The sequence below is a fragment of the Tigriopus californicus genome, chromosome 11 (assembly GCF_007210705.1).
Source record: "Tigriopus californicus strain San Diego chromosome 11, Tcal_SD_v2.1, whole genome shotgun sequence".
NCBI classification, from domain to species: domain Eukaryota; kingdom Metazoa; phylum Arthropoda; class Copepoda; order Harpacticoida; family Harpacticidae; genus Tigriopus; species Tigriopus californicus.
Genome location: NC_081450.1, coordinates 14303950 through 14321456, shown reverse-complemented (window position 1 = coordinate 14321456; position 17507 = coordinate 14303950). Strand labels below are relative to the sequence as shown.

Genomic DNA, 17507 nt, shown 5'->3' with positions numbered 1-17507 from the left:
GATGAACTCGCTTTCATAGCCCTGGGCATCTTCATCGTAGATCAAAGGAAGAGACACGGAAACATTGGGGAAGAAATCCGGACAATTGTCCAACGTCAAAGGGGCCACTTTGAACAGCATCTTCTCTGTCCAAGCTTCAAAACCCGAACAAGGATCACTTTCCTTCTTGTCCAAGCATTTTCCCTCACCCATGGTCATGACATTTTGATGATACGATTGATAATAGCGGCACATAACACACGTCTTTGATCCAAAAGCAATAATAAGGAACTCTTTGCCCACCTCGTTAGGAATTCGCTTCACAATGCGTTCCCCCATGGCAATATGCTGAGAGGAAATAGAGATCAGATGTTTGGTTTCCGAATCGATCCATTGGCCTATTGCAAAATCCGGATTGGTCAAGGATGCCCCGGAAGCGACAGTTTGCCGAGTTACAAAGGCAAACACACAAAAGTAGATTAAAAGCCCTTCTCTGCATGGCTTGAGGGTCTCCATGTTATTGCTGGCAAACTGGATTCTCCTCTTTTTTTTAAAGGGATTGTAAATAGGGCACATATATTAGCACACCATTTTGTTTCCTATGCAAATTCCCACGTGTTTCATTCTTATCGAAATGTTTTTCCAAGTCTTCCTCAGGGTTTAAAATGTTTGAATCTACTTATTGGGAAAGGATATTTCGGAAAACATATTCCGGGGTAGTTTGAGAATGGTGTCAATGATTTCAACTTTATATAAACAAACTATGTTTTAAAAGCATTGTTCCTGGTGTTGGAGTCCATCGAATGTTTTGCAGATTTTCTATTTTGGTTTTAAATAAAAGTAAGTGTTTGAATGTTTGCAACAGAAGGCTGGCGATGTTACGATCATTTATGTCGTGGAATTGTCGAGTTAACTTCAATTACATGATCCCGATTCAATTGAGTCACTCGGTTTTCTCCTAAACATGAAAACTGCAACCAATAAAACAACTAGCAATTGAAATGAAGTATGAGATGTTCATTCAGTATAAACTTATATATTTGGTGATTGTTTAAAATTTCTCGTCCGTCACGAAATACAAGAGTAGTACATCATTATGAGGCCTGAATCATGGCATCACCAAGAAAAAAACTGATATGACTGAATTAAAGAATGAAACAGTAATGGTTTAGGTACAAACACACTCAAGATGAATTTAGGTCGATTATGCAATTGTATTTACACATCCATTATAGGTCATCCGTCAATGAGCAAAATGTCCTCGCAGTCTGCCATTTCTTTGTCTTGGTGGATGGGTGATTTGTTGCATATGTTGAATTGAAAACGTCTATTGCGAGGCACCTTCTGGTCCATGAAACATCTATTGTTCTTGAGATCGGAGTCTTTTATCTGGTTGGTCAGTTTGTTCTTGGTTTTTTGTTTCTTCTTTATTTCTAAACATCACTTTCGTAATTGAACACACACTGAATTCGAGTTATCGCTTATTTCTCTTTGGCTGGGAACCCTGAATTCAGAAGCTCATTTTTTCAATTGCTCTTATTCGCAAAATGTCGATTGACAATGTGTTTTTTTTTCGTCCCAAATCACCGGATTCCCACTGGAATGCATCCACTCTTATCTCCCACAGACATCAAGTCACCGACTTCTTCGGGAAAAATCATTATGCCAACCAAATTGGGCCTTGTTGATAAAACTTTGTTCATCCCTTTTCTTGTCCGTTGGAAAAAAGTAACAACGCGTGCGAGAGGTAAACAAGCTGTTATTGGAATTCGTGGCATTTCAGATTCTTCCCACTAGTTGGCACTTGTTGGCACTTGTTGTGGGCGGAAAAAAGAGTTATTGAACGAGAAGACGAAGAAGGAGATCGGAATCGCATTATTTTTCTTTAATGATGGAAAACTCTGGCAATGACAAGATGAGCGGAGATGACAAAGGCAAGAATTTGTGAGCCCAGGAGGGTGACTGCTTGTTTGTGGGCGTGGCCAGTGGAGGGTTGTTGAAGAGGGGCTGAAATGAAAGATCATCTTTGATAAATCCATTGTCAAGGCACAAGAAACATCCACATCTATGATGCCTTCCGCTTCCAACCAAGCAACCATCAACCATCTCGTGTACCAGAACATAGACAACCAATGAGAGACTTGGAGAGCCAGCAACTTGATCAGATCTGATGATCAGGATGACCATGCAAGAAAACCATGTCGTGATTTCCCTTCCCCAGGGGTGGGTTACAAATCAATCCGACAAACAAGTCGAGCGTTGGCTTCTCGTAAATATGATGTGAACAACCAATCAATGAATGAATCTGGTAAGTTGTCTGAGCAATCCTCATACCAATAACCACGTTCCTCTTACAACAGTAGCTCTATTTGCAGATTCATGGTAAGAAAGAAAAAATGTAGCTATACTACTACTTGCTATGAGAAAGATGTGGCATTTTTGACCTGTCGGTGTAGCAAGTGTCAATGTAGGTAATTGTTAGTGTCACCAACCTAAATCGTTGGGGAAATCATTGCTCAATTCCATTCGTTTGTCCAAGGAGGGAAGATCTGTGGAGTAAAAAAGGACAGAAAACACTGAAAAACACATCACATGCAACGCAGACTTCAAATCAAAACGTGTGGGTGAGTGGGAAATTAGATCACTTTTCACTACGAAAACAGTATATATGTACGTATATTCAGTAATTGTCTGACTAGACCAGTGTTGACTTTCTCTTGGGTCATTAGTGTGCTTGGTCAAACAATCTCCCATTGACTGATCCTCCAATAACTATTAATCTAGCTTACACGCTGACCTATCGTACCCCCTCCTAACCAAAACCAATCCCATCTGCCCCACCCCAGTCATATCTATGACGATACTGCACATTGACCCAATGCTCAAAGCGACAATCTGTCTACTATGTTTGGAACGATGCATTCAATACACCTAGACCCGTGGATGATATAGTGCGCCGCTAACTATGGTGTATTAGAGCTGCAGATTTAGTTCGTCAATGGCCTCAATTCACTGCCATTGGACATTTGTCCAATATTGGTGTATATGAGACCAACTCATACAGTGCGCACGTGAGGCGCATATCTTGTGGCACATGCGTGCGCCCATAGGGTTTTGGATTAAGGAATGGGAAATGCGCTCCATCCATGCACGTTTTGAACATATATATATATGGGCGTGAATTATGAGCTTGTGGAGACAAACGACCAAATTATCAACTATCACCTCGGCCATTCTTCGTCGTCTAATGTAGTGGTACGTAATTGAGAGCTCGATCAACGGCTCTCAATCCATTTACTGCAACTTTCTTTCAAAGCGTGGTCGGGTGATTTATGCACTGAAATGCCGGTCTCTGTTATAGTAGGGTAGGAAAATTGTATTGGGATCAAGGAGGTAAGGGATGGATCAACTCCAGCCAAAGCTTTCTTGTCCAAAGCGTTAGTTAAGGGGACGGATACTAAGCATAGAACTGTGAAGAGGTCTGATTGAATTGTCCTCCCTTCGTTTTTGCTCAAATCATTGTCTCACCATTAGAGGTGATTTGGACCATTTGCCATTAATCAAATCATTTTGTTCAAAATGAATGGAAGAATTAAAGGCAAAAAAGTGACCCTCACTCCCGTTTTTTGATAGATGGCTTTCTATTAAGGTGAAGAAGCAAGAATTCAATCCTGTTTTTTTCGGAACTAGAAAACAACGTCGAAATTCCCAGCCGTTAAAATGGCTTTGAAATTCAATTCAATTCAAAACGTTTTTCTTACCGGCTCCTTTGGTTCCAAAGGCGAATTCTTCGGACCAATCGTTGAATCCGTATTCATTTTTGCTGGATATCCGGACCTCGTAATGGGCTGAGAGCTGGAGCTTCTGGAACTTGTATTTGCCAGAGTAGAGATGATCCCCATTGGAGGTGGGCGTGACCAGGATGTCCTCGGACCAAGAGCTGGTGCCTACAGGACGGTATTGCAACTTGAAGGCAGTGATGGGCGTGATGCTCTCAGCCACCCACTCTACTTTGTAGCCACTCTTCTCCTCTCCATAGGGGCTGGTCTTGACACTAGCTGAACTGGCCAGACCTAAAACCAACATGAAATAAATTCAATTCAAAGGTTCATGTCTATGTGTTAGTGTGAGTTGAATGGCCAGACAATCACAAAACGAGTCAAGGATCTTGCGAGTTAATGTGGGGGAATGCCAATTCATGCCAAATTTGTTATGGGGTTGTTGGAGATAGGTCTCTCATTCTCACCAGGGGTGATGTCAAAAGGCTCTTCCAGAGCGTTGGTGTCATCGTCATGTTCACCTGAGAAGAACTGGATTACTGAGTGGTAGTTACAAAAAAATCCGTTCAGAGTACTCTGCCAACTGAAGAAGTCAGTATTGGTTGGAGGGGTGGTGATGGTGTAGTAGAAACGGAGTGGTAATTCAGTGATTTTGAGACCCCACAAAAGGAATTTTATGAGCTCATAATGAAAAGGAATGTGAACTCGACGACAAAATGACACCTCAAGGTGCCAGACTGGTTTCTGGGCCGCTTTTTATGTCCCGATTACCATCTTTGTTCACGGATCAACTTACTAGAATGTTACATTACTTTGGCATTGAGTTGCACTGTTTTTGGGAACAGATTTTGAGAAGTGACCAACAAGCATGAATAACATTAAATACAATCTGGATTACGCATATGACATAGAAAAACAATGACAGAAACCCGAGACGATGTGAGCATTGCCTGGACTGAGAAGGCTATCCTTACCCGACACTTGAGTGGTACGTTCATCGCTCCCAAACCTGTTGGTTGCTCGACAGGAATAGGTTCCAAACGTGGATTGAGTAATCCCCGGCAAAAGAAGAGTGTGTCGATTGTTCCGATGGGATACGATTCCCTCGCCCAATTTGAGAAGCTGGCCATTCTTGAACCATTCGACCTTGGCCTTGGGCGAGGCGTGGACAATACACACCACTTCCGTCTCATCGTTTTCTCGGGTGTGAATGAAGGTCTGCTCTTGTTCCACTGAAGGTGCATCTGGAATATGTACAAGGATCGCCTTTACTGCCCGCTCTTTTCAATGGAAAAATGGCGATGGTCGAAGCATTCTTGTGTAACCTTGGGTGTCTTTTTTGTTGTCCATTGATCGACAGGAATAAGACTGAATACTCTCAATGCGAACAGATACGGATTCTATTACGAAATACTATTGTCCCTTTGGTGGCTTGGCGAATCCTCGTTCGCAATACATGGTTCATGTGTCATTTACTGTACAAGGTTGTCATTCAATACAGTCCTCTTAATTTACTTTTCGGTCAAGGTACCAAACGTGTTAGATACGTCGCATTTTCTTTTGATTTTTTTGATAAAAAATTATATCATTGATATTTGAATGGGCCTTTAAAAATGTAAGTCTTTCGCAAGTTGATTGAGGAAAAGAAAAATCAAAATTTCCGAAAATTTTATTCGTACATGGGACTCAAAATTCGGACATCCCTATACATTTCCTCTTTACTTGATTCAAACATATTCTGTTGTACATACAATCCCTATTTTTGGGGTCTCGCAAAAACGGAGGTGTTCTTTATAATTAAAAAATTATCATCAACGAATTTCTGCCGTTAAATCAGTACGATCATCCGGCTCTTCCCAACTTGATGCGCCCCAAAAAAATACTTCATAACAAAAAGGTCTGTTACTTGACCCACCAAAATCCCCGGATGGTTTTGAGAAGTGGAGCAAAAAACCTAGCTTGTGCTTTTTGTATTCGCATTCTTCCTTGGAAAACCTTGTCAGGAGACACGATTTTCAAATTATCTTCTAGCAGATACGCACCATAGATGGACAATGGGCATTCAGCTTGAGTGGCAAATGAAGTGAATGAGTGAGTGTACTCTATGAACAAAGTTCTGGCACTGGAAGCCCAGCTCCATTTGAGCTCTTCATGTCCACACTCCGACCCCAATTTATCAATCTTAAATTACGGGGCTCTGTTGACAGTGAATCCCACACATTCACTCTTCTTCCCAGCCTACGTACTGAACGTACGTAAATAAGTCCTCAGTACAACAACACACACTCACACATTTACCCTGTCTGTTCAGCTCAGACAAGTGAAGGCTAGAATTGTGGCCCCAAAGGGCATCCATCCATCATCCTTCATTTTTACATCACATTCGTTCCTTACGTTGGACATCCAGGCGGACGGTGGCCGTGGCCGGGATTTTCGAGAACCCATTGTTGGCCTGACAAATGTACACTCCGGAATGATGTCGGGTGGCACGCGGAAATGTGATCTCCAGACCTCGGAGCTCATCTTCGCCACTCGAGAACTTTCTCTCCTGGAATAGATAAAGATGGAGAGGATCTTTTAATCTCTTGTTGGCTTGGGAGGGTAGTTTTCGGAGCTATTTTTAAACTGGGGCAGATGTTTGGTTCTGGGTGGTTTCGTTGGTTGGTGGCATATGTAGTATGTGAGCGAGTTTGCCCTGTACATAGTATGAACAGTATTCCACGGGGATGGCGTTTCAAATTACACACCAATTCCACAATGGAACCTATGTGACAGTTTTTCCCGACAAAAGCATCTTCAACAGATGACACTCATTTCTTCTTGCTCACCCAACCACTTTTATCATAGCCACCAAAAAGCGAGTAATTGAGGTGGTCGGTCTGAGCAAAGTGCAAATGGCAGATTTGTCGCCCAGGAATAGAATCACGTGTGGTTGAGCTAAAGCGACCGGTCATGCCCAATCCATTTACATGTGATTGTGAGGTCCATGGCAATAGCACCATTTTATGCATACACCGAAAAAAGAGTGCTTTGGACGGGTAAGTGTTGGTAGACTTTGTTCTTGGGGGGGAAATTGGCACCCTGAAGCCACATGCGAACTACCCATCAANGCATACACCGAAAAAAGAGTGCTTTGGACGGGTAAGTGTTGGTAGACTTTGTTCTTGGGGGGGAAATTGGCACCCTGAAGCCACATGCGAACTACCCATCAAGAGCGGCTTGACAGGCACAATTTTGGATCAACCATCTAACAACATGAACGAGCTAACCAAAGACCTCTTTAGCCCCGGAGGAATACCACCTACCTACACTACATAGAAACTCGAGGAAACGAATCGAACCCTTTTTCGCAACACGTTTGTTCTCTTCACTCAAAAAAAAACGAACACTCTTTTACTTCAGATAAGCTACTTTCACCTTTTGCTCATATTAGTTGTGACGAAGACCCCGCCAGGTTATTGATATAATCGTACAACTTCGACATTTATTGATATGTCCAGCTATCAAGGGGCGAAATAAAACTTCTTGGTATTCTATCACACCTTCCAAACAAATCATTTTTTTTTTTGAAGATGATGAATGTCCACCGATTGAGTAATCAACCAACCCCCTTCAAACAAGCAAATCCTTGAAAGACAATAATGCCATTCTCTAAATAAACCTTGGCGTGGATCATTGAGACATGTCATTATTTGGAGATTGGATGCTTTAGCACATTTCGACTGTACATACACTGGAAAGGGGGTTGGGTCGAGTGACAAATGTTCATGAAATGGCCCGAACTTATCGGAAAGTTGCTTCTGTTTCCCAGATGGCCAAACGAACAACAATGACCAAAAGGTGGCGGCCAAGAGTGAGTGCAATGGTCATTGAACGTGTCATTTTTCACCTGCTTCATTTACACATTGCCAACCACCCCGCAATCACCCTCGATTCACCATTCAGTCAGTCACTACCATTCATATTTTGGGAGTCCATGAGGATCCATTCATTTGGCAGCGAGGAAGGGAGGAGGAAGCCTTTTTGAACAATTGAGACATCTCCATAAAAACATGGAGAACACCTTGTGTACCATAGAAATACTGGGATTGGCTCGGCTTTGCTCCTCGGGTGTGAATAGGAAGCGAACATTTTCATTACGAAACACTCATTTTGTTGTCAAAATGATCGGGAGTTTCATTTGAGTTGTCATCTTGTGTTGTTCCATTGTGTTAGACAGATTATGGTTCTCACCAACGGCATCTTGGGAAGGTGATCGAACTTGGCCTGAAGGTCCAAGATCGGGTCATTGGAGGGCTTTGAATCACTTTTAAATGAAAACCTATCACGACAGTCGGTGAAAATCTGATCATGGTGATACATATCTTCCCGAGGGTTTGCCACTACTATCATCCTTCATTGAACCTTGCTCATCCAAGTTGGGAGGGAAAAGGGTGGCAAAAATGTCAAGGGAATTCATCTGAGACATGGATCACACTCGGAGCCCGAACTCTCGTCAAATGACTCTCGATCCTAATGTCTAGCTACCGTAAAGCGTGAGCCACATCGAGAACGATCCTGGGCGCTCTTGTCCAGAATATCAGCTTGTGGCGAGGGCGGAAAAAACAAAAGTCTCCAATTGTCGGGTATCTCCTCTTGTCCTGTCTGTCATTGACACGTTGTTTAAGGGCGAGGAAAACGACTCACACACACAGAGACACGGACACATGGACGTAATAACCCCACATTACAGGATGGAATCGATGAAGGGCTGGATTGGAGTGGGGGCGAGATGCCACTTTTCATTTGTCGTCCAGTCACACACAGCTTGTGGTGACAGGACGGATGAAGAGTTATTGGAGTAATATTATTGTATCACAGAAAGAGACGAACCAATGACTTCGAGGCCTTTTAAAGACTTACTAGACATTGCTAGCAACTTTGTTGTTCATTTCGAGCAGATTGGAACGAGTGAAAGGACTGACCTGTTATCTTTCACAAACACATCTGTCGTCGACGGGTTGTTTTCTGATCCCATCAATGTGACAACATGCCTTTGTCGAGAAGATCAAACCAATGTTGAATAGCCCTTTTACTGATTTTAAAAAGATGTCAACATGGACTTTTAGTGTCGTTAAGTCTCAAAATCGGAGTGATTGAGTGTTGACCGTAAAAGTGATTTGGCATGGTTTCGAAAGGTTGTCAGATGTTAATCTAGCAATTCTAACCATCAGATGGGTCCAAACCCGAGAGTCGTTTTAATCGTTTTGAGTAGTCCAATATTTGTGCTAATCTAACACCGGAGAGAACCGTCCGATTATAAATGGAATTAGATATCCATAAACAAAATTGCCCAACACTGCTTGTCACAAGTGTCCTCAATGGCCTGATTGACAAATTGCCAAAAGATCCACGTCCGTGTTCACCTTTCATTAATTCCCTTCGGATTGGACTCAAATGTCAAATGCAGTTGCAGTTACCCCCCCAAGAACCCCCCAGAATCAAACGGGATCACTGCAAGAAACAGTGCTGGATTTCTCGACCCACTCCCGGAGAATGGCTCCCCCAAGTCCAATGTCGGGTCGGATATTAAAAGCAGTGGATTGGGCGAACTTGTGCAAGACGTTCTAATCACGCTTGAACAGTTCTTCTTTCTGAGGGTGGATAGAATTGGGTCAAAGAATATCTCACCATCATCCATATTGCTCCCCCCAAGTGAGATGCTTGATGAAAATATATCAGTGGGGAGGGGGTGGCTTGACTTTTCTAGTAGTACTAGCAGTAGTAATAATAATAATAATCATGGAGAAGCCTCAATTGATATTAATCATGCTGGATATTGGCAAGTGAACATGGTGGCGGTAGATGTGTGAGAACGGAACAATCATTACCGCACATTACTATAATGGTTAGCCGAACGAAACACAGAGTAGTCGTGAAATCATTTTACCCCTTTTTAAAAAAATCAGGTCAACTCGCACCTTTTCCTTCCCTTGGATTTTGCTTCCCTTCTCTGCCACTATATGCACTGTAAGTGTTTTATCCGTTCGAATCATATATCTTCTCTCTTTTCACCTACATAGGTTGATATTGGCAACCCCTCGAGGAGTGATGCACTTCTACCCTATCTTCAATAGAATGCCAATAGAGGCCTGCATGAAAAGCATGCCCATAACTTTGGGGAAGATGAATGTTCACACGAAGTGGAACACGCAACGTCCTAATTCCATTGAAAGGATCTACTGTTGATTGGTCAGTTGCCAAGATTGACATGAAGAGATCTCCAGTCAATATTTTTTCAACCTCTCTCTCCTAAAACAGAAATGAAAATCCCTCAGTTTGAAAGAAGCGTTTTTGTCACGGACATTTGAAATTTCACATCCATCAATAGCTCGCACACGTGTCCCTTAAAGAGGTTTGACAAACGCTTTTTCCAGACACTTTTGACACTCAGGACGTGCGAGATGACTCGTGATTCGTTGATGGGTAGGAATTCCCAATGCGACGACGAAGCATGATGTCCGTCTGTCATTCAAATCGTATTTTCACGCACCTTTCGCGTCCAAATGAGATCAGGCATTGGAGATCCCTTCAGGATTTCACATCCCAGCGTGGCGGGTTCGCCCTCGTAAACCACGACCAAACCATTGGTCGGGTTGGGTCGGATCATGGGTTTGACTGGAAGAAAACGAGAACAGAGCCAAAGTTATTTATGAGCGAGTTAGCGAGTTAACCTTTGTCTTGAAAATGCTTCCCATGAAGTTTGTGATCCATTTTTTCCTTCTCTTTTTAAAGTCGGGGTATACGGAAGAGAATTATAAAAGAGGGAGGGTGATTCGAACTTGAATGGAAAGTGCCATCGATTGGATGGCCCAGTTTTGATTTGACTTGTGTCTCTCTCCCTCCCTTTCCTTCCTTTCTCCATCAAATTAAATATCATGTCTAAAAAGCATTTTTCCAAATTAACTCCATTCTTCCGATCGAGATTTACCGAGTGGTCTCCCTTTTCCATGCGTTTTAAGTGCTCCCCCTCGCCTTTCCCTTCTAGAGGGGACATTTACCAACCAAGTTTTTACGAGGAATATAGAAGAGGGTAAACGGGGGAATGACCAGCTTTGGTCACAAAACACTTCTTACAATCTCCATTGTGACTTCTAATTGTCAGCTCCATACAGAAGTGCTTACTACGTAGCTCCTCTCATTCGACCACTGATACGAGTCGAGTGTTGTCGCTCTCTAAAAGTCTCCCATGGAGATCTTCCACTTTGAAAAATAAAATTGTCCGAGTCATGATGACCAATTGCAGCTTGATCATGTTTTGTTTTTGCTTACCTTGATGGTTGAGCCTATTCGAATTGCATATTCAACGGGACATTTGAAGGGTAGCTAAACTAGGTTTTGAGACTTTTCAACAGTGTACGTATGTGGGGTTATGATACTTCACGTATGTGGAGGGTGGCTTCTATGGTTCTCTGATTTTCTCTCTGATTGTTTGTGGCTGGGGATGAGACATGGTGAGTGTGAGGAGTTGGAGAGGGATGACACAGCGGTTTGCTAGGCACTTTAATATGGCATTCTTGAGTGAGCTTAGCCATCCATTCAGGCTTCTCAATCACAAAAAATGGTTCTCGCTTCCAATCCATTCATGCTTTTTGACGAGTCCATGGATTTCTACCCGTCTGCTAAAATTGTACAGTATTCGCCGCCGGCTTTCTAGTCTTAACTAAAGCATTGTCAGAGCCAATTCCAATCGGCTTATCTTAATAGATCACGCCTAAATAGCGTTGGAAGCCAAGTCTTCTCTTGGTGGTTTGCGTGTTCGTTGCTCAGGTTGTGAGTCCATATGTTCGCAGTACTTTTCACTACTAGAAGTACTAGTAAGTAACAGTGCGTTCGGAGGGGGTGCTCCCTTTCAAAACCATTCAATTAGCCAATCACTCAGGGATGGAGGGCCAAAGAGAACGAGAGACTCTAAATGAGATCATAAAATCCTCGAATTTACGACCCGTGAGCTTTGGGCTGAACTACTTATGCCACCTGGGACCTTTGATTCGTATTCAAAGTGCCCGGAAACTTGGCCATGGCCATAAAATTTGATTGAGACCGATTCACCTCCTAATTTCTAAACAAAGCCACAACTCAACTAAAGCGTTTTCAACCACGATTGCCTGACCCAGTTCAATCTCGGTTGATTTTCGCTCCGTCTGGAATGCACTTCTCAAAGATAGGTCTAATGCGTATGCAAATTTCTTCAACAGCAATCTTGTTCTCGAACGTAAATCCTCCCAATGGAATGCTTGCAAATTCTGCCCACTTATTGACTGACTGACCCCATTGTGAACTGACACAGGTTGGCGTGGGTCCAAAGTCTGCCCAAATAGAGATATCTCCATCAATACCTGACACCACGATCCATTTGTCTGGTCTAGGAATCCATAGGACACGAGTGACAGAAACAAATGTGTCTAATCGACCACAGGAAAGTGTCGACTAACCCATTTAAGTCCGATATCCTGAGGTCATTCAATCCTTGGGGCGTATTTTGTGTTGTTGAAAGGAATGCATAAAATGTCCAACTTGAACTTGACTAGGCGTTCAACAGGGTCGGTGCAATACATTTTAGTATTCCCCATGTTTTTTTTACGAGAAACAATACTGGATATCCCTCTTTCGTCATTCATGAATGACTGTACATTGATTTGACATTGCCAGTACGATCTAACCCTCCTTCGTTTCCACCTCTTTTCAATGAATGAAACGTGGGCAAATCCTTTCTGGAACATGTGAAACTTGGGAGGTGCTTCGTGTTCCTTTCTTCTGAGATTCTAGCGCATGTCTTGATTAGGGACACAGTTGGCACAACATTGGCTAATGGTTCCCAGATGGAACTAACGACAAGAAGCCGTCAAGCGCAAGCGGGGATCAATCCATGCCAAATAGCGTATACTGAAGCATCATTTCCGAGGCGCCTTCAGTCAAGGAGAATAATTCAGAACTTGCTCGGGGTCTAATAAGTCGATCATAATTAGTCTCTGCGGCTTTCATCAACCCGAACCTTTACCATCTGCAGCCAATTTGTTCCCTCGACCCTCCTCCTTTTTTGCAAACCATTGCATTTTCCAATAATAAAGATAATACGGATGATTTCATGCTCGATTATTGATCCTTTTTCCACAAGTCAGGATCATTAGGGCTCTTCGGTTCCAGTTCCAATGAGGGGGGGTGATTTGGTGAGGGGTGGGAAGGGTGGTTGACAATACGAGAAAGAGACTGGGGGTCGCGAACAAATGGTATGGTACTCAATGGATGTGGGGCTTGTGACCTCCTCTTGTGTTCCATGTACGAGAGAATGGGTCGCAATCTACATGAGAGTGCTCCACTCACAGATGTAAGACTTTGTCAAATTTCATGACAGGTTTCGTGAGCAAAAGATAGATGGTTCCAAACAAAACATACTCTGTTCCTGAAAGCGATTTTTTTAATTAGTGTAAAGCCACCTTAGAACTGCCAATGGACAACTGCGTTCAATTTGGCATCTACGCAAAATGTCAGTCATGAAAGTGTTCGAATCCAGAATAACAAGGGTGACAACTGACACATAGTTCGTGTACGTTTTTCGAGCAAGAAAGCTGGGGGCTCTCCCGTGGCTCTCCAGTCCTGCTCCACCCTCGATTGAGCAGAGAATTAGGGTGTTTCAAGATTCGTTCCTTCATTACTGCATACAAAGATCACTTGTGCAACGGGCTTTGAAGCATACATTTTCTTAAATCAGGACACGAATAAACGGCAGAATTAAGGAACGTAAACGGGCCATTCCAATGTAAAGGGAACCGTCATCGACGGTGGAAATGGTCTACCGGATGTCTCCATAATGGCATGAAATATGGCGGTAGATACGACCATTACCCAATCGAATGCATATTCATACGAATTGAGATGACTCACCCATACCGGGTTTATCATGTCGTCGTTACCAATACGACCATAACCAGGAAGGAAAATCCCATTGAAAGTCCCATCTTTCCGGAATACTTTCCTTTCATCGTTGGAATCAGACTGAGAGAGTCGACAATCATGGGACAGGGTTTTGACTAAGAGCACCTACTTTATGAGCTTGCATCTGAGATGTAGTTTTTTTGTCTCGCCACCGACATTTTGTGGACCCCAATGAAAATCAATTCGTCACAGTTCACACACATTCATACACGCACGCACCATGGGCGCCCTTCAAATTAATTGCCACACTACCAAGACTCCCATTGAGAGTTTGACAATTGATTAATTGAACTTGGAGATGCTCTCCAACCTCTAGTTCAATTCAAAAGGGGGGAATGAGATTCATAATCAGACTCCAAAGCTTTTGGATCGATGGAGAGTTCTAGGAAATGAAATGTAAGTCTAGTCCGAACTGCAGTCGAACTGGGAATGATGCTAATCCGCTGTCAATCAATATCAAGGCATTATGAAGCATGCACGAGACCGACGACGAATCTCCCTTTCAATCTCTCCAACTAACTCTCCATTCACAAATGAGCATTTGTTCCGCCTCAAAAAGTTTGCATGTGGGCACACATCAAGCTTTGAGTCAAACTCATAAATAATCCGAACGGCCATAATCTGTTGGTACAATTGCACATGGGCTGTAAGTAATACTTGAGGTCAAATTACTGTCGCAATCTGGTCACGACGGGTTGGCTGGCCGATAATGAGTAAACATGGCTCGTGTTTGCCTCCGCATAAAGTATCCATCTTTTGTGAAATGAAAACGTGCCCGAGGGGGAACGGTGGACCACTTTTTCCCCTAATCCATGTGAACAATTGGCGACATTCAGAGCAGAAGAATCGAACGAGGAGGATTATTCTGGGATCGAAAAAGAGCCGCCATCGCCGCAAAAATGACTGAATCAGTCGAAATAACAACAAAGAAGCCAGAGAGAGTAGAAGAGACTCTGTACTGTTAGAAGCAGAGAGGGATGGGGGCTCATGTTCAGATATGTTGTGGTAAGAATAGCGAAGCTTCTTGTACAAATATTAGTCGCTCCGTCCATTGAGGTGGGACATTAAGAGATGTGCCTCCTCGTCGGAGTTTTTCAAGTATTTTTCACTCCAGCCGATATTTGTTGAGAACGTAACGCACCTCCCACTTGTAGAAGAAATGAGGGGCAGGGCTGGACTCAGACGGCAAATCCACCATTAGTGTCTGTCTGACTTGTCAATAATAATCCGCACTCAATCGACCCTTGCAGCCAGGGAGTCAGCTCTTTTTGGGTGGCATACAACGATAATCGTAAATCATGGCCTCACATTTCATATCAAACATGTTGTTGAAATGTGATTCAGGTGCGGTGGGATCATTCAATAATGTTGATCATCAATATCACCAATAAATCTGAATGTCATTCTTTGCAGAGTTTGCAAAGATAAGCTCATTGTTTTTGTATCATACGCTAATGGTTCCATAACGTTTTTTCTTTTTTTAATAAAAGTAAAAAAATAAAGAATCATGCAAGCACGATTTCTATAATAGCAAGAAGGTGCCACAAACTTAAAAACATAAAACCAAAAACCAGCTATGTGGACTTTGGTCCCAAAGCATTTTTGTCCCCTAAATCAAATTTCTGTGGTCTTTACTATAGTATAAAAATCACTTTGCGTAGTACACTTTTTGCACTTAATCGTTTGGTTGCTTGTTAGCATCATCAACCACAATAAAACAATATAGTACGACCGGCCCCTTGACAGAGTCATTACGTTGACCTTACCCCGAATTTTAACATTGTGTCTGATCTCCATGAGTTGATTGGCGGACAATTGGCATTGATATTCGCCCTCATCCTCCACCTCAGCCAAAGATATTACCAGTGTATTGCCATTCTTGCCCTCCACCAACTGAATTCGGGCATCCTTCTTCATCATTTGTCCACCCAAACTGATGATGTCGTTCTTTTTCTTCCACATTAGCACATATCCATCTGAAATGAATCAAAACAGCCATGGAATGATCATCGCTTTTTTTTAACGTCCACAACAAGAAAAAAAACGCAGATACACAAAAGTAAAATGCCACTTTCACTAGCGGGTTATTGATGAGCCCGGACGAGCGAATCAATCACCTGACCTCGGTGATGAACCCGCCAATTAGAAATCATGTTTCGAAAGCCGTTACAGGCGTTGGTGGCATTGGCACGCGATTTAAGCGTTTCACGATCTGACCCGGAATTATCAATTACAAGGGGATGCATCATTGTTTCAAAAAAGGCAGCTGTCAAGTCGGATGAAAGAAGTGACTTTTTGGTTGGGGAGGAAGGCAAAGAGTGAGGGAGGGGAAGGAGAGAAGAAATCACTTTCCCGACGAGCAAGTACTGTACTGTATGGTCCTAGCTGAGTCAGTCTCCAGTGAGGGGAGATTCGTCCTTATTTGGGATGGTTGAGTTTGGCACCCGTACTTGTCATTAGGTCACCCCTGCTCCATGAAATAGCTCCTAAACTTTTTTGTTGCCTCTTAGTGGGTTGACGGAAAGCTTTTAGCGAAGGTTTTATCCAAGCGAAAACTTCCGGGTAAGATGGCAGAATGTGCCAGAGAGCATTATTCTTTCAATCAAGGGGAAGGAGGAAGCAGGAAACATTTTGTTCCATCTGCGAATATCCTTATCAAGGGTCGACCTTGGAATACAAAACACATCACAAATGATGATATTCCGAGGGCAAAGATGGTTCTCAGGCCACTGACTGTTGGCCCTCTTTGTAGGCATGTGCCAAACAAGCCCGGCCTTTACTAGTGAGCGTCCAAACCTTCCGGGTACATATTCTACAACTGTATTGTACAGTATTGCACATCCTTGAACAATGTGGTTCTTTTAGCTCACACGCATTGACCAAAATGTTTCCTGAAGCGTTAAAAGTTCTGAAATATTCCAGTCATTGTCAATGCTGTTGGGACAATCAAGAGAGTATAACATCCTCTCTGAGGCTTTATAGCGGTATAGTTCTCTCGGTTCGACATGTCACTACGGAATTGATGAAGTTCACGCTTTCCTTACCAAGTTCGTCCACAAAGCATGGCAGCTTGATGGTGTCGCCTTCATTAATCAACATTTCTGATGATGTGGACGTGAATTGTGGGATGGTATGAACCACTTGTTCGTTCTCGTTCAAGTAATCATCGTCTGAAGAATAGTCGTAGTCGTCGGCGTAGTATTGATAGTAAGACTCGGTTTTCGTGGGCAAACCTAAAAGCAAAGAAAGAAACAGATGAACGCACACACACACTACATTATATCAAGTGGATCAGAAAATCGAAGAGAAACAAGGGATGGCGTTTGCATTGAGTAATAGATCAGCAGGGCAAATTTATGGACTCAAGTCCCGTAGGGACAAACGCTTTTCAAAGGCCATTTGCTGAGCTATCAAATGAGCAGAGCTAGTTTGCTAACGTGAGTCATAATAATTATGACCCGCCCTGCCCGGTAGACCATTCATAATCGCCACTGAAGAAGCAAGAAAGAGAGAGTCTTGAGTAATGTTCTCCGTGTTGATCACCCTCTTTCTCCGTGTGCGTGATAACAACATCATTATATTGAATGGCTTTGGGCATCTCAACCGTTGAAGCAGAGATTGCAAGAAGGGGATTAGGCCACCAGATGGCGCCTTGCCCAACGGATTAGTAATGGACTTGAATGGGCTATTGTGGAATGACAGAATCGATGATTTAGTATTTGGAATCTAAGCGAATCTTGAGTTATTATGGCTATCTTGTGCGCATCTCTCTGA

At 42.9% G+C, this 17507-nt stretch overlaps 1 protein-coding gene across 1 annotated transcript; it reads right to left on the bottom strand.

Annotated features, from left to right (window-relative positions):
- Positions 1-995: 995 nt before the first annotated feature.
- LOC131889963 (igLON family member 5-like) lies at positions 996-16966 on the bottom strand (the record flags this gene model as incomplete). Its single annotated transcript, XM_059239202.1, is given in 9 exon segments — positions 996-1986; positions 2472-2528; positions 3741-4052; positions 4226-4279; positions 4733-5002; positions 6153-6306; positions 10291-10415; positions 15500-15709; positions 16778-16966. Coding segments are annotated over 9 exon segments (1493 nt in total), but the record flags the coding sequence as incomplete, so codon positions are not given.
- Positions 16967-17507: the final 541 nt, after the last annotated feature.